We start from the raw sequence: 26,667 nt of genomic DNA, 5'->3' as shown, positions 1-26,667 counted from the left end.
TAACAACCACAATTTAAGCCATTGTCAGAATGTGCTTTCCACCTTTTTGTAGCTGAGTGGTAGTTTCATAAACCTCTGCAATTAAAGTTTGCCATGATGGCAACAGTGCCCTGTTCTGTTGTCTGTTCATTAGATAGCCTAGAACTACACAAACCAAGGAAACTTGGTGAAGGCCTATACTACTACGTTTTGTTGGCATAACTGTTTTAGTCAGGGATGTGAAAAAGCTACACCATCTAGCCAACATAGCTATGGCGGCAAAATCCCCTCTGTAGACACTCTAGAAGCTGATAGCTAAATGACAAAAGCATTTGTCTAATGTCATTTGAGGAGGTTAAGTTACTATGCTGGCAGAAGCACTCCTCCTCTATATCGAGACAAGGCCTGGCTATCACTTTTGCAGAAGTAGTAGTTGAAAATCTTATTTATGGTTGCATCTCTGTACGTACTGCTTTAGAGACACTTATTGGCATTGACTCTGAAAAGGGAATATGTCTCCAAAATAAAATTGTCTATATCTATACTGTTTTTGGAATGATTAACATGAAATGGAAAAGTGTCTTCAATGTATAGTGTAATGATCTTACATAAGATCTGCCTTCAGTATTTATTTTTTTTTAAAAAGCTTGCCATAGTATTCTTTTATATTGTATGATTTACTTTAATGGGATATCAAGATGGAAAACTCCATAGGTCACTTTTAAATCTTCCAAAACGCTTGAGAAATCAAGAGCTCTCCAAAATTAAAATTGCAGGATTATTCAAGTGAAAACTTCTCAACTGAATAAGCACACTGACAGCAAGCCCAACATGCTGAATATTTCAATTGTATACCTTCTGTGTTACACCATGATGCCATTCCTCTTGTAAAAGTAATACCCTGCTTGCTAACAAGAACAGAGCAGAGAAGTAGTGTGGAGAGATGGTGTGGCCTGCATGCTGTTAGTCTTCTTTTGTTAACGTTACGGAGCAAATCTGATCCCTTTTATATTACAATGGAAAGGTGATGGGAGTTGACTTGATTAAAACCAGTGTTTTTCTGGTTGTGCTTTTTAATATTGTCAGGAATTGCCAGCTGGCACTGTATATCCTATGTTTCCTAGTGTAGTATCAGTAGGCAACACTTCGTGCTTAGGGAATTACACTTGAGTTGACCTTGTTGGCAAGCTGCACAGAAGCATTTATTCATATTCTGCGCTGACATTGACTGATAGTGCTTACATAGAGTTGACTATGTAGGCTGTCACATAGCACAAATCCTAAATGCAGAACATGCAGTAAAATGGGTTGAGTTTATGGCAATAGATATAACTTTTGGATTGTGATATGAGTTTAAGTCCTAGCTCAGATATGGCTTTGTAACATAGTAGATTCTCAGTAGTATTAATAGATATTTCCATATTATGAATTTATATTTATAATTTCCATATTATTGTTGTCACATGGAAAGGATAGGTACCTTATGTACAGTACAGTAAGCCAACTACAGTGGTTAAACAGTTTCAAATATTTCTGATCAATGACCTATTATTGACTATCAGTGGCAGCATGGCAAAAGATAGACTAGAGTGTTGTCTGATGTATGCTAGACGTCTGAGAAGTTTGTGCTAGGAACTCAGACAAGTATCCTGAATCCACACTGTCTATTTTAAAAAAATATTCTGCAGTCCTGATCTCTCTCTTCCCTAATGTCTCCATAGATGGAACTTTCTTTTACACTTCCTTTGCAAAATAATTCATTCTAACTAGATTGTCTAAAGCTGCCTGTTCTGTCTTTGTTTCTTGGGTTTTTTTCCATTTTCATCTTGTTTGTTAAGCACTCTTTCCAGAAGTCATTACTTGTATTTTTTAATCAGATTTCTTTTAATTGTTCTCTGATTACCTAACCATTTCGTCCAGTCTGGATTGGTTTTAGAGTATTTATTATTTGCACTACTGTAGCATTGAGGAACTTTAGTCATGGACCAAGACCCCACTATGCCAGGTGTTGAACAAACACAGAATAAAGACTGCCTCTGCCCCAAAGAGCTTACACTCGAAGTATAAGACAAGAGACACCAAATGGATATAGAGAGGTGGGGGAGTACAAGGAAACAATGAGACAGTACTAGTCAGCGTTATAGGCCGTGGCCTTTAACAAGTGGCCTTGATGACAAGGTTTTTTTATGGGCATCATGACAAAGGAGAGATTTGAAGGAGGAAAATTATAGAATCATAGAAATGTAGAATTGGAAGAGACCTTGCTAAAGCACCAAATTTTCCTTAACTTTCTATAGAATTTTATTTAAAATATCTTACATTATTATCCCTAAACTTGGAAGTGTTCTAGCCCAATTGTAAGATCAAAGAGAGATTACAAAAGACTGTTGATTTTATATCCTCTAAAAGCAGGACATAGTTCCCCAGTACAAATTATATTGACTACTAAAAGGAAGTGACACTTCATAGCCAAAAGGTTAAAAAGAAGCTTGCCTGTTGTACACTTTTTCAAGTGCTTTTTAAGGAACAAACACGGCAGTTGTTTTTGAATAAACCAAATAACTCGACTTTTTCCTGTTTTCAATCAGGTCTGCGCAAGCACGATGTTTGTTTTTTAGTTACGGTGCGTCCAACACAACCTTATGGCACAAAGTTTGATCGAAGGAGACTCTTTGTTGAACAAACTGGCCTGGTGTATGTCAGGGGTTGTGAAATCCAGGGCATGTTGGATGATAAAGGACGTGTCATTGAAGAAGGTATGATGATTTTTAAACTATATATATAATCATTTGGAACAAATAATGAACCAGTCTATTAGCTTTTACGAATTGGTCTTTGTTCTTTTAGAACAAAATAGACCTATTTCTGAAAACATTAGAAATGGTATGGAAGCATGCCAATAAATCATACTTGTAAATATGAGCTTCAAAGTGAATTTTTCTTAATTCTGTTTCAAAAGTGATTATTTTTCTCCTAAGAAGTGGTTCTTAATCTGCTTTCAACACTGTTTTTCTTGCTTTAATCTACTTTTGATTTGTGTTTCAAATATGAACAGGACCAGAACCCAAACCAAGACTTAAAGGAGACTCAAGAACATTTAGAGTATTTCTGGATCCTAACCAGTATCAACAGGACATGACAAACACAATACAAAATGGAGCAGAAGACGTCTATGAGACATTCAATATAATTATGAGGAGAAAGCCAAAAGAAAACAACTTTAAGGTAAGCTACGTTATAGCTGTTCTTAGGATAATAGTTTTTGAATGTGCTGAGTTGGAAGAGTTGTTGAAATATATGTCTGACATGTCTTTGATTAAGTTTGTTTGTTTGTGTGTTTGTTTGTTTGTGTGTTTGTTTGTTGGAAAAAAGCTGGCTAGAATTTATTTCCCTGAACTGTTTAATGGCAGTGTTGGTGCTGAATTAGAGTTTTTTGGGTCCTGGTACACAATGGCAATTGGGACTGCCCCTCTGGGGTGTGGGATGCCCTGAGGTTGCGGAGGAAATATGGTCCAGCCCCCCCCGAGTGGGAGGCTTCCAAGTGGGATTGGATCCTGCCCTCGGGAGATGGGAGGCCTGAGGGTGGGGTAGTTGGAGGACAGACCCACCTAACCCTCACCCCACAGCAGCTTCTGTCCTGCAGGGCTGACCTGGCTCATCTCTCTGGCCTGTTGGCTCTTGCCAGAGTGCGCAGTTGGGGCCCTGGCTCCTTCTGTCCCTGGGTTTTTATGTGGGCAGGTATTTTTGTTGCTCCCCTCACCCCTTGGTGGTCGGGGTCCCTCTGAGATGGGGGGGGGTCTCTGCAGGTGTACTCAGTGCATGTTAATTTGGGTGTGGACAGTACGTTAAATACAAAGAAAGTTTGTAAAGATGCATCTTAAAAATAATAAATGCTAGGAAACTTCAGCCAACCTCTGAAATGAACCTATACGCAATTGAGAGGGTAATATTTACTGAAAGTCTGTTTGTAAGTTTCAGACTACAAATATAAAGGTCACAAAAAATGGTGCAACTAGAAAACAGTACTGAGAAATAGAGCCCTGCCTGGATACACAATTTTTATTTGGGATATAAAGCAGATAGCCACAGAGCTGCAGGGCTCTAGTGACAATGAATGAGACTAGCTGTGCCACCCCTTGCCCTGCCCACTGGGATGGGCATCAGGCTCACTAGCAAGTGTCCCTGGTCATGCTAGTGTATGCAAGCGTCTCTCATGCTCCCGGACAGGAGATGCACACTACTGTCTGGAAAGGAGGAGTGGGCTTTGGCGCTGGCTTCTGCGAGCGGCAGCCCAGCATGCTGCTGCTTTCACCACTTTATATCCACGGATATAAATTGTGTATCCATGCAGGGCTCTAATGAGAAACCATTACATATCTTGTGAGATCATTCCCTTCTGCTTTCTATGCACTCTGTATTCTAATTTCCATTGCTTGGCACCCTTCAGAGCCTCATAAAAGGTATGTATTTTGCTTTGTATTCCATCCGCAACTTGACTGAGTATAGCACTGAAACTTTAAAAAAAAAAAAGTCAACTCATTTAGTGGGATAAGCACACAACGTTTCACCTGAATGATGAGACCTTCAAAGGGAAATAAAATGACTGAAACTCAAGTCACTATGCTGTGGTGGGGATCCGGAGGGGCCACTACTTTCACATCAGTACAGGAACAGTCACTGTCACTCAAATAATTTCACTTGATTCACCATCGTCATGTTCTTTGTAGAATTATGAAGGGGCACTCCATATACTTTATGACACTCTGATATAATCATCTTCAACACACAGTCAACCTGTGGAACTCCTTGCCCCAGAGGATGTTGTGAAGGCTAAGGCTAGATAAGTTCATAGAGGATAGGTCCATCAATGGCTATCATCTAGGATTGACAGGGATGATGTCCTTAGCCACTATTTGCCAGAAGGAGAACAGGGATGGATCACTTGATGATTACCTGTTGTGTTCATTCTTTCGGGGGCATCTGGCATTGGCCATTGTTGGAAGATAGGATACTGAGCTATATAGACCTAAGGGCTGACTTGGTATAGCTGTTCTTGAGTAAGAATTCATGTGTCAAGAAAGCTCAGGGCCTGCTTAGTTTTGGATAATCCAAGTATTTTTATGTTTGAAGCATAGGATTGATTTTCCAGTTTGTTTTACTGTAAGAGCTTCTTTGACCTTCATTATGTCTCCAGTACATATGTGCAGTGTTTCCTTTTACTCTTTGCAGTCTTATCTATGTCATCTGTTGTTTTGCTTTGGCCTTGAGGTAATGTTACATCACTTATCTGTTCAGATTTCTTATTATATATCACTGCTTATTTTCTTATCCCCACTTATTTCTTCCACTTTATCCATTTTTTGTTCAAGTTCCGAGATTTTTAGTATTGACTTCTTCCAAGAGGTTGAGGACCTTTTCTGGCCACTCTGTTGCCAAATGAGGATGTGTGTTTTAGGCTACTGTTCGGAAGAGGTCTTGTGGCTAAAAATGTGCAGGTTAGTCGACTTTGGCTAATCTACTCTCCAAACTAGGGAGGTGATTCCCCAGCTTGCTTACAGATGCTCCTGCTAGCATGAGTATAAATAGCAGTGTAGCTTTGCTACCATGGATAGCAGCAGCAGAGGCATAGCTGAGCTGTGCCCAGCACAAACCTATGATATAACCCTTGACTTCTCTTGTACAGATTCTCATTGTTCACAGAATGTAAGGATAATGCAAGAGAAAGGAAACTATTTTAAATCTTAATTTCTAGGTGTTGTGCCATGAGCACAAAGTGCTGAAGGGAAACATATCTTAGTTCAGCTCTTTTCTACTTAACATAGTTTTTGTCGTTTTAAGTAAAAGACCAAATTGAGGAAAGAATTCTCGAGAGTGCATTTTATAGGAGTTGACATATCGCTCAACATCTCAGCTGCTGCTGCTCCAGTTAAGAGTGAAGGTAGCTTCCTGTTATCAATTGGATATTCAAACACCTTCAGATTTGAAAACAAACCAAAAAAACCAAAACAGAACATTAAGTTATGGTTTTTATGTATATTCCATGGCCAAAGTATGTGGTGCAAATATTAACCAAAAGGAGATTGCCATTGAATAGATATAGTAAGATTCTGTTGGAAATATGTATGTCCATGCATTACAAAGTTGAATGAAATTCTAGTTTTCATAGGGGATTGTGGAATATGATCTGTGAAGTTGCTTAAGAAGGGAGGCAAAAAGATCCTGCTCTTTTTAATATTATGTGGAAGAGTGTATCTGAAATGAAACAATGACTCATGACTTTTTTTTAAAACTATGCTTACAATTGCAAAGCCCTGAAAAGTCAGAAAGCCATTAAATTAATGTTTGCAGATGAATTTTTGCTTAACATTTTTTCATCTACACCAAAAAATCTTTATGTTCCTACTGGCATCTTAGCAGCAGTTAGTTCACAGGTCTGTGTTGTGATGCAAATAAAGAAATAAAACAAAGTTCATTTTGAACAGTAATGGATACTTTAGTTTGGTCTGTGTTTGGCAAAGGATGGAAGTGTAGTTTTTAATTTTGTACAGGGTATTTAGAATCAATGGACAGAACAAAAAAAATCACCTTCACAAAGCATTAGTTGTTAGTTTTTCCTCAATTTCATGTTTATTCAGTTAAGCCAAAACAAATAATTAGCTGTTAGCTTTTCATAAATTGAAGTACAGATTATCCATATCTAGTGTATATCTTCTCACCAACTTCAGCCAGTTAACAGAAAACAAGGTGTTACTCTAGAATGATTAATGTTAATAATGTGTCAGATAGAAGACAGCCTTATTTTATGGTGAGCCTGCAGGGGAGAGAGCAGCCAAAAAACCTGTGCAGTGTAGTAAATTAAGCAACTATGACAGCAGCAGAAGTGCAAACATAATCGAATTGCTAGATATGGTAGTCAGCACTTCTCTGTGATAGGTCAACAGTGTTATCTTATATGGGTTATCTCCCAAGTTTACATGTCTGCATTCATAAAAATAATATTTAACATTAGGGGCATATTTCTACACTTTCCACCCAAGGACTGAATATAACCATTTAGAAAGATAATCTGGGCTATCCCTTTGTTGTAATTAGTTGTACAGCTTCTGAGAAATAAGATCTCACTAAGTTCAAAATTATGCAAAACCACACAATCTATTCCCTTCTTCCCCCCATTGCTAAGCATCATCATCCTCTAGATGTGACATTTGTTGTCTGTTTTTGACTCATGTCAAAAGAAGTTTGAGGAAGCATCGAGGGCATCGTGTACTGGCATCTCTGTGAAGTCATGAATATAAAGTAGTCCTTAACTTTACAAGCTCTTTCAATTTGCCTTTTGAGTTGCCTGTCCTCCTTATATCGTGGGCTGTTAAAGTTGAGGGAAGTGAAATAAGTATTATAAATTGACCTACTCCTAATATGCATTTAAGTTGCTTTATCAGCCAGGAAACCTGTCATTTATACCCAGAATGAAATTCCAGATGTTTCCTGCTGATTTGTGCTTCTCAGTTGGCTTAAACCTGTGAGTGCTTGTACTGTGTGTGGTATATGCACTTAGATGATGCTTAGGAGGGCAGACAGATTTACACAGCTCATCTGATTTTGCTTTTTGAGCTAAGGACTGGTTTTAGATTAATAATTCTTCAGGGATACTGGTACTAGACTGTTAAGTGAGTTCTGAAAAATGAATCATCCTGAGGGATCCACAGCTCCAAAATGTACAGGACCTGAACAGTGCTCAAGCACAAAATTACATAGTACCTCCAGGTTAATGAAGTGCTGAATAGGAAGATCAGTAGTTTCTGAATGGAACAGTTGTTATAAAAATAACGCTATTACGTCCTTGTGTTCCTGGTCTGTAACTTATCTCAAAATAATTTTGTTTGTTTATTTTTTGTTGTTGTTGTTTTTCTGCTTCTGACACCTTCCCCATCCATAAGGATTCTGGAATGAGAACTTCCTGGAACTTTCGATGATGTTTGAGGCAGAATAAAATAAAGCATGCCCATCTGTAGATACAGTATATTTGCTTTGCAGCATTGAGAAAAGGAAAGTGCCATTATTAGTAAATTCAGCATATAATGGTCAAACACACAGGAAACAGAGTTACAGCCACTTTTAAAGAAGCACATTTCTGATAGCTCTGACACTTCAGTGATGATGATGATTTGGTAGCACTGTATAGACACCGTTGTGAACCAAAAAATCCATTGTTTCATTTGGCTAAATTAGCGCTTGCTAATGGGATAGTTCAGTATTTAGACTGTTCTGCTTAAATACTGACATTTTGTTGAACAGGTTATGTAATGATATCAGCAGAAAATATAGCAACTGATTCAATCTAACCAAACACCTGTCAGTGGAAAATAACCTTTTTTTTTTTTTCTCGGAAACACACTGGGATGCTGGGGTACTTCAGAGAGTTAATCTTCAGTTTGTTACATTATGATAATAAAAGATGTCACTTTTACTGATTCATCTTCTGTTTTGTCACTCACAGGCTGTTCTGGAGACTATTAGGAATCTGATGAACACAGACTGTGTGGTTCCTGATTGGTTGCATGACATCATCCTTGGATATGGAGATCCAAGCAGCGCTCATTATTCAAAAATGCCAAATCAGATTGCTTCTCTGGATTTTAATGACACCTTCCTTTCCATTGATCATTTAAAAGCCAGTTTTCCTGGATATAACATAAAAGTAACTGTTGACAATCCAGCTCTACAGAAACCCCCTTTCAGGTGATCTAAGAATCTCACATGTACTTGGTCTCAGACAGTCTGAATAGATAATTCTCCAATTAAACCATAGTATAAATCTAAGTCACTAAAAAGTACCATAGTGAAACTGCTACTGGAAAAGTAAGTCAGTTTAGTTCAGTGACTCAGTATGTTCTTTTGCCTGAGAAAATAGCTCATAAGAGCAGCTATTGTAATTTATTATTATTATGTTATATTGCAGTGGCATCCAAAGGTCAAAATTAGGATCAGGATGTCATTGTGCCACACCCTATACAAATGCGTATGAAAACATATTGTCCCTGACCCAAACAGTCTATAGGGGAAAGTGATATACGAAGGGTGGGGTTACAATCTCTGTGTGTGTGTTTGTGTGTGTGTGTGTATATATATATATATATATATATATATATATATATGTAGCTTTTACATTTGACATCTTTTCTATAATAAATAGAAAAAATGTCAGCTGTTCCCATCTGTCAGTCTAGCTGTCATTTAATTAGATATGTGTTTTGGCAGACATGAGTCTTGAAGGATGTGAAGTAGGGGAGAAGTGGATCTGTAGTGGGCAATGTAGAATAAGGTATCCAGACTACTTATTATTTATTTGTATTGTGGTCGTGGATGGGAGCCTCAGTCAAGGATCCAGTGCTAGGCACTGTACACACACACAATGATGATTCCTGGCTCGAAAACCTTATTATCTAAGTATAAGGTGATGGAATAAGTTGGGGAGAATGGGAGGTTCAATATAATAATGGGACAGTATATGTGTGAGAAACTATATACAACCAGTGGGTGAGGTGCAAGATGATCTGTGCTAACACAGTGATTCTCAAACTTTTGTACTGGTGACCCCTTTCACATAGCTAGCTTCTGAGTGTGACCCCCCCCCCAATATATTAAAAACACTTTTTAAATATATTTAACACCATTATAAATGTTGGGGGCAAAGCAGGGTTTGAGGTGGAGGCTGACAGTTCAGGCCCCCCCCCCCAATAATAACTTCACGATCCCCTGAGGACCCGACACCTAGTTTGAGAACCTCTGTTCTAACATCTAGAAATTGCATTTCTGTAGTTTCATTCCAATAAATCTCAAAATGCCTTGTAACCTTTATTTTTAATTTCTCTTGGGAAATGAATTGTAAGGATTTCCTGTCTTTAGCGGAATATAAGTCATTAAAGTCTTTCAAAATGCTGCTTCATTTGTAACATCTGATGATAGATGTAGTCCCTACACAAAGAGATGAGAGCACTTATTGCCTGTCACAGATTTTTCCTTTGATTTACACAGCCTTGCCGCAAAAAGAAGCCCTTCACCTTAATTTATAGCCCCATTGCATTGTAAAGATATTTCTTACTAATATGCTGTACCATGAAGAGGTGCCTGTCACAATACAATATTAAATGGAATTAGAGGATGCAGGAGCTCTTTGTGCTACTGTCATAAAAATAATGTAGACAATCTGCGAAGGAAACACTACTAGAAGGAGTGAGGTATCACCAGTGTTTACAGAGAGTCCATTGCTTCTATCTGTAGTGTCTTATTTTCTATCATTAATGTATATTTATATTGACCTCCACCTACTCTCCTTCCCCACTCCCTCTGTGCTGTTCCATTCTATCTCACCTTACTGTTTGTTCATATTATCTCTTTTTCCAATTCTCTATCTTCTACCCCATGTCTTATGACTAGAAAACTTTCCCTGTCCTCGTTTGCCAAGTACACATTCTCTCCACCTCTGTATTACTCCTTAAAACTAACTTCTTCAACCAAATGCTTTTGTGCCTCATCAATAATCCTACATTTTCTCTCTCCTGGATTGTTGTCCTATTGTCTTGTCCTGAATAGTGCTGACCGAAACTTGGGTTTTGGTTCAGAAGAAGTTTTGGTATTTCCAGATTTGTTTTTGGTAGAAATTTGGAATCAAAGCCAAATTCCCAAAATTTCTTGGCAAACCAGAGATCCCTGAAAAATTGGTTTTAGAAACACCAAAATACAATGTTCCTGAGACCAACGGTATGAAATTGACATTCGTGTCAATTTCCTGTTTGCTACTTCCTGAATAGTAGCCGTGAAATTGAAAAGAATGTCATTTTCATTCTGCTGGCGCTTTCAGGGCTGCTAGGCTCCCTGCTTGAACCAGAGCTTCCAGAGTCCCTGCTATGAAGCTTGGAGCATAGAAGTTTTAAGACTGGCTCCGAGGGTCTGGGGCCACGTGGACTGTTCTGTGTTGAGGACCCCAGGGCTTTCAGACTTCCAGGCCAGCTGACTGCACAGGTTGTCCTACTCCCAAGTGAGGAATAGACTTGGTGAAACATTTTACTCCAATGAATCAGCATTTTCCAGCCTGTTCTAGTCTTGAGTTTTGTCTTGCAAGTTGTAAGATCTTTGGGAAATGGAATGGCTTATTTATGTATATAGAGTGCCATATCATTTGCTGGTGCTCTAAAAATGTATATGAAAGACTGTCTGACCTACTTGTGAAAGAAATGAAGTTGAAACTTTACAAATATGTTTTACAGGATAACTTTCCCAGTAAGGGGAGGAAAAGGGAAGAAACGGAAAGAAGAGGATGGTAATGAAGAAAAGACTGAAGAAGCTAAAACATTAATTGTGGAACCTCATGTTATTCCCAACAGGGGACCATATCCATACAATCAACCCAAACGGTAATATTGTTGTAACTTTGTCTCTGTGCAAATACATAAGTAACAATCCAGTGTCTGGGAGACTGAAATTTTATTGTAGGTTTCAAATGAGTTTCCACGTTGGTTTGTTTACACAATCAGGAATAATTTCTGCTTATAAAACAGAGAATATTTATTCTATATTTATTGATTGATTTTTTATTTCAGTAGATAGTAGAAGTGAGCTAGACTGAATTAAGGCCGCTTTAATTGTGAATTAGTGTCCACAGGAGTTTAATGCAGTTTAGCTAATCCACTTTAAATTCAGACCTTTAGTTAATTTGGATTAATTTTTTTGAGTGTCCCATATAGACAGTCCCTTAAAAACATCTTTTTTATATTTTCTGCCTTTACTGAACCTATTTTTGTTTGTTACAGCAATACTATTCAGTTTACTCATACTCAGATTGAGGCTATACGTGCAGGAATGCAACCTGGGCTGACTATGGTAAGGACAATAATAATTAAGAGTTATCATATTTCTTGTTGAAAATTATGCTGTTTAAATTTAGGAGAGATTCTCTGAAGTACAGGTAACTTCCATTTTCTATGTCTACTATGATTGTATTTTGTGTTTTCTTCCTACCAGCAGATCAAGAGAAGGAAACACCCATTAACATCCTCTCTCTTAAACAAAAAGCAAACAAACAAACCACAAAAACCTCTGAATAGAATTCTGTCCTGTGTTTCAGTGGTTGGGGATTCTCTCTGGATCACTGAATTAACATACATGTGTGTGTTTGTGGGGGCAGAGTGATTACTAATTTTAGAGTATAGTGATTCTGTGCTGAATTTGTGACTGTTTTGGTTGTATTTACAGTAATTGAAATATCTTGGACCTGATGCAGTACTCACTGCATGCAATGGAAACCTTTCTGTTGACTTCAGTGAGCTTCAGTTGGGCCCCTCAGGAGAATTTCAGTTCGTCACTTCCAAAACTGAGGACATAATTTATAGTATTGAACTTGATTTTGCTTGAATGTAGTCATGTCCAGTGAAGGGTTTACAGGAGTCACAGTTCTTAATAAGTAAATTTTCTGCTAAGAGTGTCTTTTTCACCAGCTAGCTGTTTTTCTCTCCTTAAATTAACTACTCAGAATACCTCACTGACTCTTCTTTCTCCACCCCACTGTGCAAGGAGATTGAGTGTCCAGACACTCAGTGCTGCTTTTTGAAATTAGGCCTCATGCTACCTTTGCTTTCCTCTCCATCTCTTCTTATGTAGCACACAAACACAGAGGAAGGAAAGAAAATGAAACTTAATTACTGTTCTTCGAGTGCTTGCTCATGTCGATTCCATTCTAGGTGTGTGCACGGTCATCAGAGTTTTTTGTCTTAGCGGTATCCGTAGGGTCGGCAGTGGCGCCCCCTTGAGTGCCACGTTCATATGTCAGTATATCAGGCGCTGTCATCCATTTGCCCTTTCAGTCCCTTCTTACCACCTGCGGTGGTTAGTTGGAGCGCTTTTCCTTGCATAGCCACAGGCTAGCGGTTTTTCGTCTTTACTGACTTTGAGACTTAAGGCCTCAAATAGTTTGTTTATAGTAGTTTGAAGTAGTTGTTAAGTGTAATTAGAAGTTAGAGTCCCAGGTGAGGCATGCCCCAGTTTCCCTGGTTTAAGCCCTACGTCGATTGTAATAGGCCTATGCCTATAAGTCACCCCCATAGCAGCGGCCTCAAGAGCTTGGGGGAAATCACACGTGAGAGGTAAGTGCTATATTTGTGAAAACTTCGGCCTTGCATGCAGAAAGAGTGGGCCATTCATTTACAGGCTCTCCTCATGGAGTTCGCCCTTCATCCGGCTTCCATGCTTTCCCACCAGGACTTGTCAAGTACCGTTCCACATCGCCAGTGCCCAAAAAGAAGGCGAGAAAGCATGGCTCCCCGGCACCAAGCAAGAAGGGCCATTAGTCATCGGGCAAGGAACACACTTTGGGCTACCCAGCCATTCAGGAGCCACTCGTTCGTGCCTCCCCAGTCGGGGCCCTTAGCTCCCTCTAAAAAGTCCACCACTGCCTCTTGGGAGTGGCATGGGACCTAAACCCCTGACATCACCAGCGCCTTCACAAGTTGCCCTGGTGCCAAGAGCGCAGAGGCCTCCACCTGCGCTGCTAACGCAGCAGGTGCCGCAGGAATGGACATGAGGAGGCACTCAAAGAAATACTGATTACCTACCTTTTCGTAACTGCTGTTCTTCGAGATATGTTACTCATGTCCATTCCATTCTAGGTGTGTGAACGTACGCAGTTATCGGACATTTTTGCATTAGCAGTATCCGTAGGGTCAACAGTGGTGCCCCCTCAAGTGCCACACTCATGCGTCGGTATATAAGGTGCCGCCAGCCCTACTGACGCGTGAGCGCAGTGCTCAAGGGGCACCACTGCTAACCCTATGGATACCTCTAAGGCAAAAATCTCTGACCGCACACATGGGCGCGCACACACATAGAATCGAATGGACAAGAACAACCATTATGAAAAGGAAGGTAACCGTTTTTTCTTTGAGAGATGGTCCTGTGTGTATTCCACACATGAGTACACATGCTCACCATATGCCTTCCCCTGTGTATAGAGAGAGTCAGCCACTGGACCTGGTATATCATAAAACCCATAACCTTCTTGGTAGCATACCTAACAGGTGCAGAACTCCGTAGCAAGATAAGCTCAACAGACATTTTTCCACACAATATATGGGAGATGCATGGTTCTGTTCTGAATGACATCTTCACTCAGTGGAGAACACCATCTTGGGATCTCTTTGCATCCCACGAGAACAAGAAACTACCTCTGTACTACTACAGAGCAGCTCTGGGCCAAAGCTTGAAGGGTGATTGATGCCCTGCTACTGTCCTGGATGGACTATCTCAGATATGCCTGTCCTCCCATTCCACTGATACCACAAGTCCTGCAACAGATCCATCATGACATGGCTCAGGTTATCTTCATCGCACTCAACTGTCTGAAACAGTTCTGTTCTTTGGCCGCCTGAGGATTTCAACCCATTCACATCTGATCATCTTCAGATCTGATGACAGAATACAATGATACAATCCAGCACACCAACCCAGGACCTTTTCAGTTTAAGGCCTGATATTTGGATGGGTATCTGACATAGAGTGCTCATATTCAATGATGGTTCAGTCCCGTCTCAACCAAAGCAGGCAAGAGTCTACTGGGAAATGTCTGGCCAAATGGAAATGTTAGTCCTTTTGATCAAGTTAATGCCGGTTAGTTCCATAGTCTAGAATACAAGGAATCCCAGTAGACTATCTTCCTACCTTTAAGACATTGGGCCTTTGTCAGTTCCTGGTGGGTCCATCTTTCATCCTCCAATCAAGGCCCGTACTATCTTTACCCATTCTACGATGACTTGATTCCCAAAGGCACTTGTTAGAACTTTCTCACTAGAGTGAAACCAACACCACATTGGGATATGTCTTGTCCTTTCAGTTCTCACCAAACCTCCCTTAGGACATAGAACATGTGAATAATGGTTCGATCTCTCAATGAAAGTGGCCTTCACCATCACAGCAGCCACAAGGGTAAGCAAGCTGGGAGCACTCTCAGCAGATCTGCTGTGAATCATCATTCATAAAGAACAGATCTCTTCTCCATCACCCAAAATTCATCCCTAAAGTACTTTCAGAGTTTCACATGAATCAGACCATCTACTTATTGCTATTTTTTCCAAAACCTATAATTGGAAGTTCTTCGATGTGTGTGTGGTCCCTGATTGTAGTCCATTGCCTGCCCTCCATCCCCTTTCCTGCGGATCATAATCAGATTCATTGTAAGAAAAGGAACTGGAAATGGCATCAGTCACACTGCCCTTTATACTCTTGGTTTGGAACATGAGAACAACTGTGCACGTGCCGACCAGCGAATACTACTAACAATCTCTGGATTCAGGCGCATGGTGCCCTTGTGTGGAATACAGATAAGGACCATACATCTTGAAGAATCTCCAGATACAGTTAAGTTCATTTTCATGGACTGATATTGCAGTCTTTACTCACATTAGTAGGCCCACTGAAATCAGTGGGGCTACTCATCTGAGTAAAGGTTTTAAGATTGGTTAACAACTTAGTTTGCAGTAAGGCAAATGACGACCTTGTGAATGATGATAAATCAGTGGCTTATAGTTAGACTATATCTGCAGTTCATGATGGGTTCTTTTAAAATGAAAGAAGACATTTCCCATGTCAGATAGTTTTTGGGCAACAGTAAAATTCACTAGTGATAAGTAATTAAAAATTACTTAATGACTTTTTCTGGAACAAGCCCATTGATTTGAACTGCTGGCTTTTTAATAATTATAGCGTTTGGCTAAGAATACACACATTTGTGTATGGGAGTCTCTTTTCATACCAGTATTCCTCACTTGTCAGCTGGAAAGATGACTAGTAAATTAAAATCTTTATTGCCATTTTATAATATATAATCAAAACATAAAATACATGAGGGGAAAAACTCTAGGTGATGTAGCTCTTTGTTTTAATCTTGTTTATTTAAATCTAGTATTATGCGCTGTTAATTAATATAATTTAATCGTTGATGAATCAGTAAGAATAACTTTTCCAGTATAAGCACAATGTATTATGAAGTACCATCTGCATATTTTTTATGGGAAGGCTTTTAGGGATAAATTGTAGTACCTGATCGTGTTTAGTTCCAGCAGTCCATAAGGAAAAAAATAACTTCTGAGAGAAATCTTGGAAATTTTTGGCTATATTTTGCTAATCACTTATTTTCAGTTTAAAAATATCTTCTCTTATTTCAGAGAGCATTCTCTTAGACATAATGGGGAAAATGACACTTAAAATGAGCATTTCTTAAATAATAAGACTCTTGTAATTTTTACTTGCTTAAGCCCACAAGATGATCTTTTGTTTTTGGTTTTTGGCATCTGTTTGAGCCTGTCTCTTTCCTATTCACTTTACAGTGTGAACCCATATTTTCATTCCAGTTATGATAAATAAGATGAACTATTGTCGAGTATATTGTGCTTATTTATGGTAATGAGGTGTGATCCTGCTGTCCCTATGTGAGGAATCCAAATTACATGTCCATAGGACTGCTTGTCTGAAGGAGGCAAGCAGGACTTGGCCCGTTTTGGTTGAAATGTCATATGTAGGTTCTTGTGACATTCTACTCTGATGCATGCTGTATTTCTTAACTCTCTTCAAAGTACTACAATTTGAGATTGTCCATAATATTTAGAAACCTTGCTCAAATTGGATTTTTGCTCATATTTAAAATGTTAGGTGTAGAGAAAGTTAGTTTGCTTCATTATATAGGGGTGAATCTGATGGCTCCAGGACGCAAATGTGAGGTGCTCAGTCTCCACAGAACTCTTCCAAAGTGTTCCTCACATTAGCTCCCTCAGATTCAAGGCTAGCATTTGGCAGTTCTTCTGAGTTTGGGTAAATGTAAAGTAAATTAAAATATGTTTGTGACAGATGTGAATATAAGAACCTGGATAGACAGAGACAGATGGTTTAACTGCTTTTAAATACGTATGTTTCAAAAAGCAGTGATATTAAGGATAATGCAGCTACATCAATGGTAACTAAATGGTGAATAAAAATGAAAATATTACATTTATGATCATAAATGCGTGGAGTGAAATATAATGTCTGAATTTCAAAACCAGACTCTTAATATAAAGAATTGTAACTGAGATGCGGAGTTATAATGTATTTATTAATGTTAAATTCTGTGTAGTTTCTTATAAATGTATTGATCTCGGATATATTGATAATGTCAACAGGGACAGTCTTAGATTTTGCAGGGACCTATTGTAAATTAAAAGGGCAGGGCTTCACCAAGCTAGCACCCAACCTATGAATCTGTCCCACTCCTTCTTTCTTATCTATGATATTTAAGTCTCTGCTCTTTCTTGCCTTTCTGTGTTGCCTCATATCTCACTAGTATTTGAGGTTCCCCAGCCTGTTGTGACCACTCTCCATGTATGAGGAAGTTTCAGTGACAGCCAGTGCTTAATTTGTAATGAAAGGGGTGCTGGGACGCAAGCAAGTTTTTTTACATTTATAGCTGATGCAGCAAGCACAGTGATGCTGAAGCAATGAACTGCCAACCCTAGAGAGCCCTCTCAAGTCCTGGGGACAAATTAAGCAGTGGTAACAGCCTACTAGTTTCAGATTGCGCACCATGGAATCAGAGTCAGCAGTTTGTCTATACGGTATTCCCATTGCACAGGATTCTGCATTAGCACAGGGCTAAATTTTCCACTGTATCTTATTGTATTAATGTATACACATTTAACACATTTGACAATGAATGGTGCAATTTAGAGTAGAATTTTGTCATCAGCTTCCTAAGTAAATGCTTTGTCAAAATAAAGATACTTCTTGGCAAACCATCTTGTTCTACCCAACTCATAATAACTTCTTATGCTTCCAACTGAATAGTTGTCATATGTTACAAATTACTTCACATCTATACTTGTTCTTTTTTCATTTTGTAGGTAGTAGGCCCACCTGGTACAGGTAAAACTGATGTGGCTGTACAGATAATATCCAATCTCTATCATAATTTCCCAGAACAGAGAACCCTGATAGTTACACATTCCAACCAGGTAAATGAACAACTTCTGTATGACAAATTTTTTGTACTGCTCTGTTTTATGTGGCTTCAATAGTACAGTTATTTCCATTGATGTGGACTTGAACAGGTTTGTGTGGAGTCTTAGGTCTGGTCTACACTGGGAGTGAGGGGGGTGGGGCTGGGGGATGGATCTAAGTTACGCAACTTCAGTTACTAGAATAGCGTAGCTGAAGTTGACGTATCTTAGACTAACTTACCTCCCGTCCTCATGGTGCGGGATCGACGGCCGTGGCTCCCCCATCGACTCCGCTTCCGCCTCTCGCCCTGGTGGAGTTCTGGAGTCAACGGGGAGTGCATTGGGGGATAGATTTATCGCGTCTAGAAGAGATGCGATAGATCGATCGCTACCCGCCAGTCCAGTGGGTAGGGTGGGTGTGCCCTCTAACTAGATAAAAACAGTGGAATAGATTGCCTAGGGAAGTTGTGGAATCTCCATCTCTGGAGATATTTAAGAGTAGGTTAGATAAATGTCTATTAGGGATGGTCTAGACAGTATTTAGTCCTACCATGAGGGCAGGGGACTGGACTCGATGACCTCTCGAGGTCCCTTGCAGTCCTAGAGTCTATGAGTCTATGAGATTTGGAAGTTATGATGAAATCAAAATTTAAAACGTTCTGGAGTATGTTAGATGCATTTTCTGTTTAGGACATTTAAGTGATTAGGATGGAAATCCAAAAAGTTACATATTGTTTTCCTATTAAATGTATGGGACTTTTCTGCTTCTGCTATATCTGAAATACCTATTATAGCCTCAGTCGCCCTATCTGGACTACAGAATAACATCTCAATTTTGCATTTACCACTGAGCCACCATTCCAGTCCAACTTTGTTTGACAAGCCAGATACTGTGGGCTTTCAGATATCAGGCAAGATGCACTAGTGTTACTAAATTAATATAAAATTTATCTAGCTATACCAGTGCAAACCCAAACATAGACATACTTAAGTCAGTTTAATCCTTATTTAAGTCAGTTTAGGTTAATTTGGGCAAAACTAAACTCATTTAAGTGTATCTGTATTAAGGTTTGCACTGTGTGACTAGAATCCAGCCCTATAACACTTGTCTTGTCTTTCACATACAGACCAGACAGAACACCTCCCTATATCCACCATCTCATCACAGGCCACAGAGACCTAATTACCTTTCCTTTATTATGTAGTCAAGAAATCTAATTGTCTCCATAATCTGTTCATCTTCCAAATGTGATCAAGAAAATCTACCATTATAGCAGTCCAGAGATGCACCTGTAACCCATCTACTAGGTGTGTGTCTGTGTGTATATGTATATATATAGTTTTATATATATAGTTATTCATCACTGGCCATAGACTGCACCATACACCCTTGCATTTCTTAATATTTTCTTAGTCAGAAAGTGTCCTTAGGCCCTACTTAGCAGCCTGCTCTCACCTCAGGCATTATAAAACCGCCAATTCTGCTTACCCCTTTGCTCAGATCAGTCATTAGGTCATGTAACATTATCATCATCTGGAGGAGTTCAGCCATTCTTAGTACATACCTCCCACCCTCTCTAAGTAACTTTCTCCACATCCCATCTCACTCCTCTACTGACATTCTAATTGGCGCAACAATAGAGCAACTACTTCTGCATCTTCCATCAAAACAAATATAAGCAGTCATGCAGTTGACCTATAGCTCTCCCTGCCCTTCTGTTGATTGGCTACAATCTGCGATAATGGTATCCAGGCTGTGTTGGTACAGTGGCTTCTGTCTGAGTCTGAAGCAGTCCTTCTTTTGATGAAATAAAGGGTGATGGGAGAGGTAAGCCTTAGGGAGTTCATTACCTGCATGTAAGCTAATGTTTACAAACTTCTGTATACAGGGATTCCTTTTAGTCATCAGTGAAATGAAGCCATACCTGAGATGAAAGCCTATAAACAGCTCTACTCCATAACTGTTTAAGACAGAAAGTGAAGTATATTCTATCCAGTAGAAACTACAGGGGAATTTTAGAAAAGCATGCACAATAAATGGTAAATGGACAAAATTTGGTTTGGGTATCATTTCTTAATGACTTGTTGCTTTCATAGCAAATAATTGGATGCTAAGAAGTCTAGTACTTGAAACAGTTTTGTAAACTGAGAGCCAATTTTTTTAAGCAGAGGCTTGAAGTAGAGGTGAGTGTGTGTGTGTGTGTGTGTAATGTTGTTTTTTCACTGTGTATTTATAGCATGTAAAGGCAGCAGTATCAGTAGACTGACCTTCTTTTCCTCCCCAAGATTAAGAACTCTAATTTAAGAGTTACCTTCATGTTTGTTTTGATTCCAGTTCTTACCAAACTAGGCATCTTTTTCTAGCATGCTCAATGGTAAATCTTCAGTTTTCCCTGCAAGAGCCTCTGAACTTCTTAAAAACTACCTTCTCCCCTGTTCTTGTCAATCTCTAGGCCTTGAACCAGCTGTTTGAGAAAATCATGGCATTAGACATTGATGAGCGCCACCTCCTGCGTCTTGGTCATGGAGAGGAGGAATTGGAGACAGAGAAAGATTTCAGCAGGTGAGCTGATGGGCAAGAGGAAGGTGCTAATGATAAGCTAATTTGTGTAAACATGGCAAGTGTATGTTTAAACTCCTACTTTCATTGGTAATAAACAATGGGCAGGTTGCTTAGACTCATGCTTCCTTTCCCATAAAATTATGTCCTAACATAGTGTTACTGCAACTGTAACTTAAGGTATGTCTACACTGCAGTTAAACATCTTTGACTGGTCCATGTCAGGTAACTCAGGCTTACAGGGCTCAGACTACGGAGCTGCTTGATTGCCGTACATTCGGGCTCGGGCTGTAGCCTGGGGTCTAGGATCTATGAGGTGGGATGGTCCCAGTGCTCAAGCTGGAGCCAGAGCCCAAACATTTACATTGCAGCTTAACAGCCCCTTAGCCCAAGCCCAGGCCAATTGTGGGTTTTAATTGCAGTATAGACACCCTTAGAGCCCTGAGTATAGGGCTTTTATTTTCAATATAGTTTCTTAGCTAATTCTTTTTCCCCCCCAATTTTGTAGCCAGTTAGGTTAAAAAACTGCATTTTTCTATTTTTATACACATCAAGGTAGTTGTGTATTCACCTGTCTTCATCTAGATGTTTGAACTTGTAAATATATTTTAAGCATGTATATATTTTATGGAGTTTTTATTTAATGAAATGCAAATCGAAGGCTAAAATAATGTACTCTTTGCAATTCTAAATCTCTTTGCAGCTATTCATGTTATTTTAACTTGCAATATGCTGAATAATGCATATTATAGAACGGTTGAAATTTCAAACTCAGATCCCTTCTGCTCATAATTATTTTACAAAATTGCTTACAATAGTTCATTTTTAAAGCATTTTTTTAACATCTATTTGAACTAAAGAGCTTGTACTGTAATGGTAAATAATAAATTTTGAAGAATGTGTCCATGATTAACAATTACACATATTTCATAAAGTTTTCAGTTCTTCAGCTTAACTTTTGTACAGATGTAGGCCCTGTTCTTGTAAATACTCTCATGCTTGATTTTACATGTGAGTAGTCCCACTGACTTCATTGGGGCTACACATGTTAGTAAATGTTCGTAGGATCAGAGGCTTGTATTGGAAAATAATTGAAGTGAACAAGTACTGGATTATTTTGACAATATCTTGATTTACCTCACACACCTTATGTTTCTGATAACCTGAGACCAATTTGGCTACAGTAACACTTCAAACAAATATTAACACCCAGTAATTTACATAATACATTAACATTTCCCTCTACAAAATAATCCAAGACTGTTGACCGTCAGGTCTTGCTGCAAAGCTACTGCTCTATGCCTAGGTTTTTGGGGGAGAAAACAATATGCTGAGGGCAGGAGAGAAGGATTTGGGGTAGTTGGTATTTTTCTCTGACTGATTACTTTCTGGTATTTGGATTGTTCCTGGGTTCATTCTTCATACCAGTACAATTGTCTTTTTAATGTATGAAAGGTGGTTATAGCCCTGTGTGAATGCTATTTTACATATTAATTAAACAAAACTAAGCACATGACATGAATTGTGATGAATCAAAACATTTTTTCTTTTTAGTGAAAAATCTGGTTGTGGCCACTTGTAACTCTGGAGGCTGGATTGTGTTTATAACACTCCAGAAAGCAGATTTGATTATGGCTACTGAAAAAGTAATTTCGTTGCTTCAATTGTAAAAGAATGGTCTTTTCAGTTCTGTAACTTATAGTATTTAAATTTCCAGCTTCAGCTACCCTGTTTTTTGATAAGTAAGAAAATAGAAATCATGAGTTCTAGGAGGTTCCATTTTGTCATTATGAGAAAAAACTTGCATTTTATAAATGTTTTGTTAGGAGCTTTTACTGTCTTTGAAAATTATTCTTTTCTCACATTCAGAAATAATATTTTAAAAGCACACGTATGGAAAACTCATTAAGCTCAGTAACACATTTTTGTTTTGACCTTTATGGGCTGTTGTCAATATAATTGGGTGGGAGGGGAAAGAGTTAAAATAGTATCACATACTATTGCCACCCCTGATTTCCTATGCCATTTGTTATGATTTTAGTCACATTTTCTTTTTTTAATTTTTTTCTCTCCCATTGTTGTGTGAAAGACTTACACTGGGAAAACTGACTGTGCAAAGGAAACAATTCGGGGTTTGAATTGGGTAAAATGAACACTCAGAGCACAGACAGAAGGTATCCCCCTTACCCCCGCAAGTGGGTCCAATCACCTGTCTAGGGTGTGGCTATCAGAGGATGGACACAGAAGTGTTTCTAAGAATGCCGGGGCTGCATTATGAAAGGATAACTGCAGAGAGCTTTGGCGTTCACATAAGGAAGCATGGTTTGTCTGAGAGAGACTCAAGAATTACTGGTGAAATTTCTGGTTCTGTCACAGACTTCCTGTATGACTCTGGGCAGTTTGCTGAATCTCTCTGCCTCAGTTCCCCACATGTAAAATTTGGATAATTCTTCCCTTCCTCACAGGAATATGTGAGGATAACTTCGTCAATGTTTGAGGCACTCTGATTCTGTGGTGAGAGGGGGCATAGAAATATTATCTAGATATATAGTAGCAGCTGGCAGGTAGCAGTTCTTTATTCTATTTTTACTGGTAACTAGAAAAGTCCAGTGCTGCTTCTGTGTAGTTATTTTTGCGACATCCAAGTATTGACATTCAGCAAAATTCATTTTGGCTGAGAAAGAAACTCAGAATACATAATTCTTTATATCACATTACATCCATTCTATAGGTATGGAAGAGTTAATTATGTCCTGGGTCGAAGACTAGAGCTTCTACGAGAGGTTGGACGATTACAAGAGAGCCTGGGAGTCCCAGGAGATGTTTCTTATACTTGTGAAACAGCTGGCCACTTCTTCTTATACCAAGTAAGAGATTAAATATTTTTCCAAAGAGCAGATTTGGACCTCCCTCTGTTATAAAGCACATTGTGGATATTGGAGTGAATTCCTCAGAATTGAGTTTAAAGAAATGGTTTTGTTTAGTGGCTGAAAATGTAGACAGCTACTGAAGCTACAATTATAATGTTACTTGTTTGTGTTGCTATTGTTTTTAACTCTGTGCTTAATAACTCACAAATTAAAACGCCAGCACTCTTGCTTTTTTGTACAACTATTGGCAACGTTTCTGATCTGGATTTTCCTCTTCAGATATGACAATCTCAGCAAGTTTCTTCATGCTCTTGATGATAGATTTCAAGGCAGTAACTTGTTTTTGCTTTCATTAGATAACTAAATGAAGGAAAAGAAAGGGTACACGCAACTGGAAATTCACTTTGATTTTTATGGTAGAGTACAGCATCAAAATAGTAATTTATCTGTTTCAGAGATAGTTTAGTATCGGAGGGGTAGCCATGTTAGTCTGGATCCGTAAAAGCAGCAAAGAGTCCTGTGGCACCTTATAGATTAACAGATGTATTGTAGCATGAGTTTTCGTGGGTGAATACCCTCTTCGTCGGATGCGCATCTGACGAAGAGGGTATTCACCCACGAAAACTCATGCTACAATACATCTGTTAATATATAAGGTGCCACAGGGCTCTTCGCTGCTTTTACGGATAGTTTAGTCTTACTAAAAAAAATGCAATTTCTCTCCTTTGAATATATTTGTAAATTATTTTTTGAAGTTATGTTTAAAACCAAATATAAACCTGTGAATTTTATGCAAATATGTACTATATAAAAATAGGTAGCCTAAAATTTAAAAAAAAAAGCCTGTTGAATAGAAAAATATATACACCATCACGACACCTTTGTTTTTTGCAGGTAATGTCTCGTTGGGAGGAGTATATTAGCAAAGTGAAAGTTAAAGGTGGCAAGCTTCCTGATGTTGCAGATGTCTCTAGTTTCTTCCCTTTTCACCAGTATTTTGCAAATGCCCCTCAACCAATTTTTAAAGGCAAATCTTATGAAGAGGACATGGAAATTGCTGAAGGATGTTTCAGACATATTAAGAAAATATTCACTCAGCTTGAGGTAAGATTTGTAAAATTTCAATTTACTGGAATTTTTGGAATTATTTATTTGAGGGGGCATTTTTTTAAACCAGACAGTATAAAAGAAAATCTAGACCAGTGGTTCTCAACCAGGGGTATGTGTACATTTGGGGGTATGCAGGGGTCTTCCAGGTGGTACATCAACTCATCCAAATATTTGTCTGGTTTTACAACAGACTTCATAAAAGGCACTAGCAAAGTCAGTACAAACTAAAATTTCATACAATGACTTTTTTTTATACTGTATATACTATACATTGAAATGTAAGTATAATATTTCTATTCAAATTGATTTATTTTATAATTATATGGTAAAAAAGAGAAAGTTGGCAATTTTTTTAATAGCATGCTGTGACACTTGTATTTTTATGACTGATTTTATAAGCAAATAGTTTTTAAATGAGGTGAAACATGGAGATACGCAGGCCAAATCAGACTTCTGAAAGGGGTACAGTAGTCTAGAATTTTGAGAGTCACTGATCTAGTCAGTGTATTTGGTGACTTTAAAACTATATGAGCCTAATTTTCTAATCTCTAAATTTGATCCTGAGAAGCAATAAAGAGCAATGCTCAAAAAAAGAGGGAACAATTGAAAGCCAGTTGTTTCTAAAAATGAATGTGTCCTCAGACTATCAGGCAATTTTGTATGTGTGTAAGTTTCAATTTGCAGACGCAAATAAGTGTTCCAGTTTTTTGTGGGTGTATTTTTACAGGTCCTTTTGAAATTTTGTTTATATTTCACAGCTATGTTTTGTTAGAGCTAAGAAATTAAGATATGAAATTGTTGTAGACTAGTACTTTTTTTCCTATATCTTTTTTGGTTAAGATTGTAAAGAATAAAATCAGATAGGTTTTGAGTGCATAGTGCTGCTGTAAGCAATATCATTTTGTATTCTCATTTTCCTGTAGGAATTCAGGGCATTTGAACTCCTCCGCAGTGGCCTGGATAGATCCAAATACCTCTTGGTGAAAGAAGCAAAGATCATTGCAATGACTTGTACTCATGCGGCCTTGAAACGACATGACCTGGTTGAATTAGGCTTCAAGGTAATGATTCCAATAATGGCAATATGCTAATCTAAAATATTTCCCTGCATTAAATATCCTGTATTGTAAACATAGACCATTATGTTGACTCATTGCAATTTTTAATCTGTTAAATTACCTAGTTTTCCTTTTAATGAAAAATAATCAACATCAGTACAAGTTGAGATCCTTTAAGGTATTTTGAGTATTGAAAGGCATAAAGATGTTAATTTGAATATTGCTTGCATATATGAAACTGTGTGCTTGTGTGCATGTGGTCATGACTTGTTTTCTTACTATTTATGCATTTCATAAATGTATATCATTCTGTTTGAAGAAATTGTACATTTCTGTAGTAGTAGACTAATGTGATCAATTGTAGCGATTGCATGCCAAGATAAAAGCAAGTGGAGAGCTGAAATAAATAAGACCCAGTTAACATGTTGCTTAGCTAAGCAATGAACAATTTGAAGAAGAGACTCATGTAGCGGCACTTGCTTTTTCCATTGTAGAGTGTAAATATTAGTGCTGCATTTTCACTTAGGTTTGGTCAGCACATACTGCTGTAGCTATTTCAGTTAGAGAGAGAATAAATTATAGACCAAAATTGGTTTACTTAAAAAAATGTTAGCTTGATTTTGGAGTTTAGTCCTTCTTCCAAGGTAGGCAGATCTGTTTGGAGTTGGGACTGGTCAGGACTGTCCTCCCCGCCTCGCTAGATATGGTTATTATGTGGGTAATGGAATGGAGCAGGATAAACAGAAGAAATGGAGTTTTGTCTCCCTGGTGAATCTGTCTTCATCAGCAAGTTGTCTCGTCCACCTCCCCACCCTCCACTTTCCTGCCAGTGGACCTTCAGAAATATGCATGGAAGAAGCAGCTTAGGGCTTATTCCTCGAACAAGAAAGAAAAGGAGAAAATAAAATAGAGACCCAATGCAAAGTAAATCAAAAACTTAATGTAATAAGACTGGTATTCAACTTATTCTGTCATTGGTACAAGACACACTTTCCTCTGAAAAGGAGGAAAAGGTAGGCATAGCATTCATTTTATCCTAGAGCCTTGTTGATTGAGTACTGAGCAGCATTATAGGC

The 26,667-nt window shown here is 38.5% G+C and overlaps 1 protein-coding gene across 1 annotated transcript in view; it reads left to right on the top strand.

Annotated features, from left to right (window-relative positions):
• The window catches only part of AQR (aquarius intron-binding spliceosomal factor), a 102,119-nt gene that overhangs the window by 38,768 nt on the left and 36,684 nt on the right, over nt 1–26,667 (top strand). Inside the window, exons 18-27 of the mRNA XM_030559367.1 lie at nt 2,568–2,735; nt 3,035–3,204; nt 8,477–8,718; nt 11,247–11,393; nt 11,790–11,859; nt 17,898–18,008; nt 20,447–20,556; nt 23,285–23,420; nt 24,318–24,527; nt 25,457–25,594. Of these exons, the coding sequence (XP_030415227.1) occupies nt 2,568–2,735; nt 3,035–3,204; nt 8,477–8,718; nt 11,247–11,393; nt 11,790–11,859; nt 17,898–18,008; nt 20,447–20,556; nt 23,285–23,420; nt 24,318–24,527; nt 25,457–25,594 (1,502 nt within the window). The remainder of the gene's footprint in view (nt 1–2,567; nt 2,736–3,034; nt 3,205–8,476; nt 8,719–11,246; nt 11,394–11,789; nt 11,860–17,897; nt 18,009–20,446; nt 20,557–23,284; nt 23,421–24,317; nt 24,528–25,456; nt 25,595–26,667) is intronic.

Source organism: Gopherus evgoodei, chromosome 4 (genome assembly GCF_007399415.2).
Source record: "Gopherus evgoodei ecotype Sinaloan lineage chromosome 4, rGopEvg1_v1.p, whole genome shotgun sequence".
NCBI lineage: Eukaryota > Metazoa > Chordata > Testudines > Testudinidae > Gopherus > Gopherus evgoodei.
The sequence above is the reverse complement of the archived record's forward strand: the minus strand, read 5'-3'. Positions and strand labels throughout refer to the sequence as shown.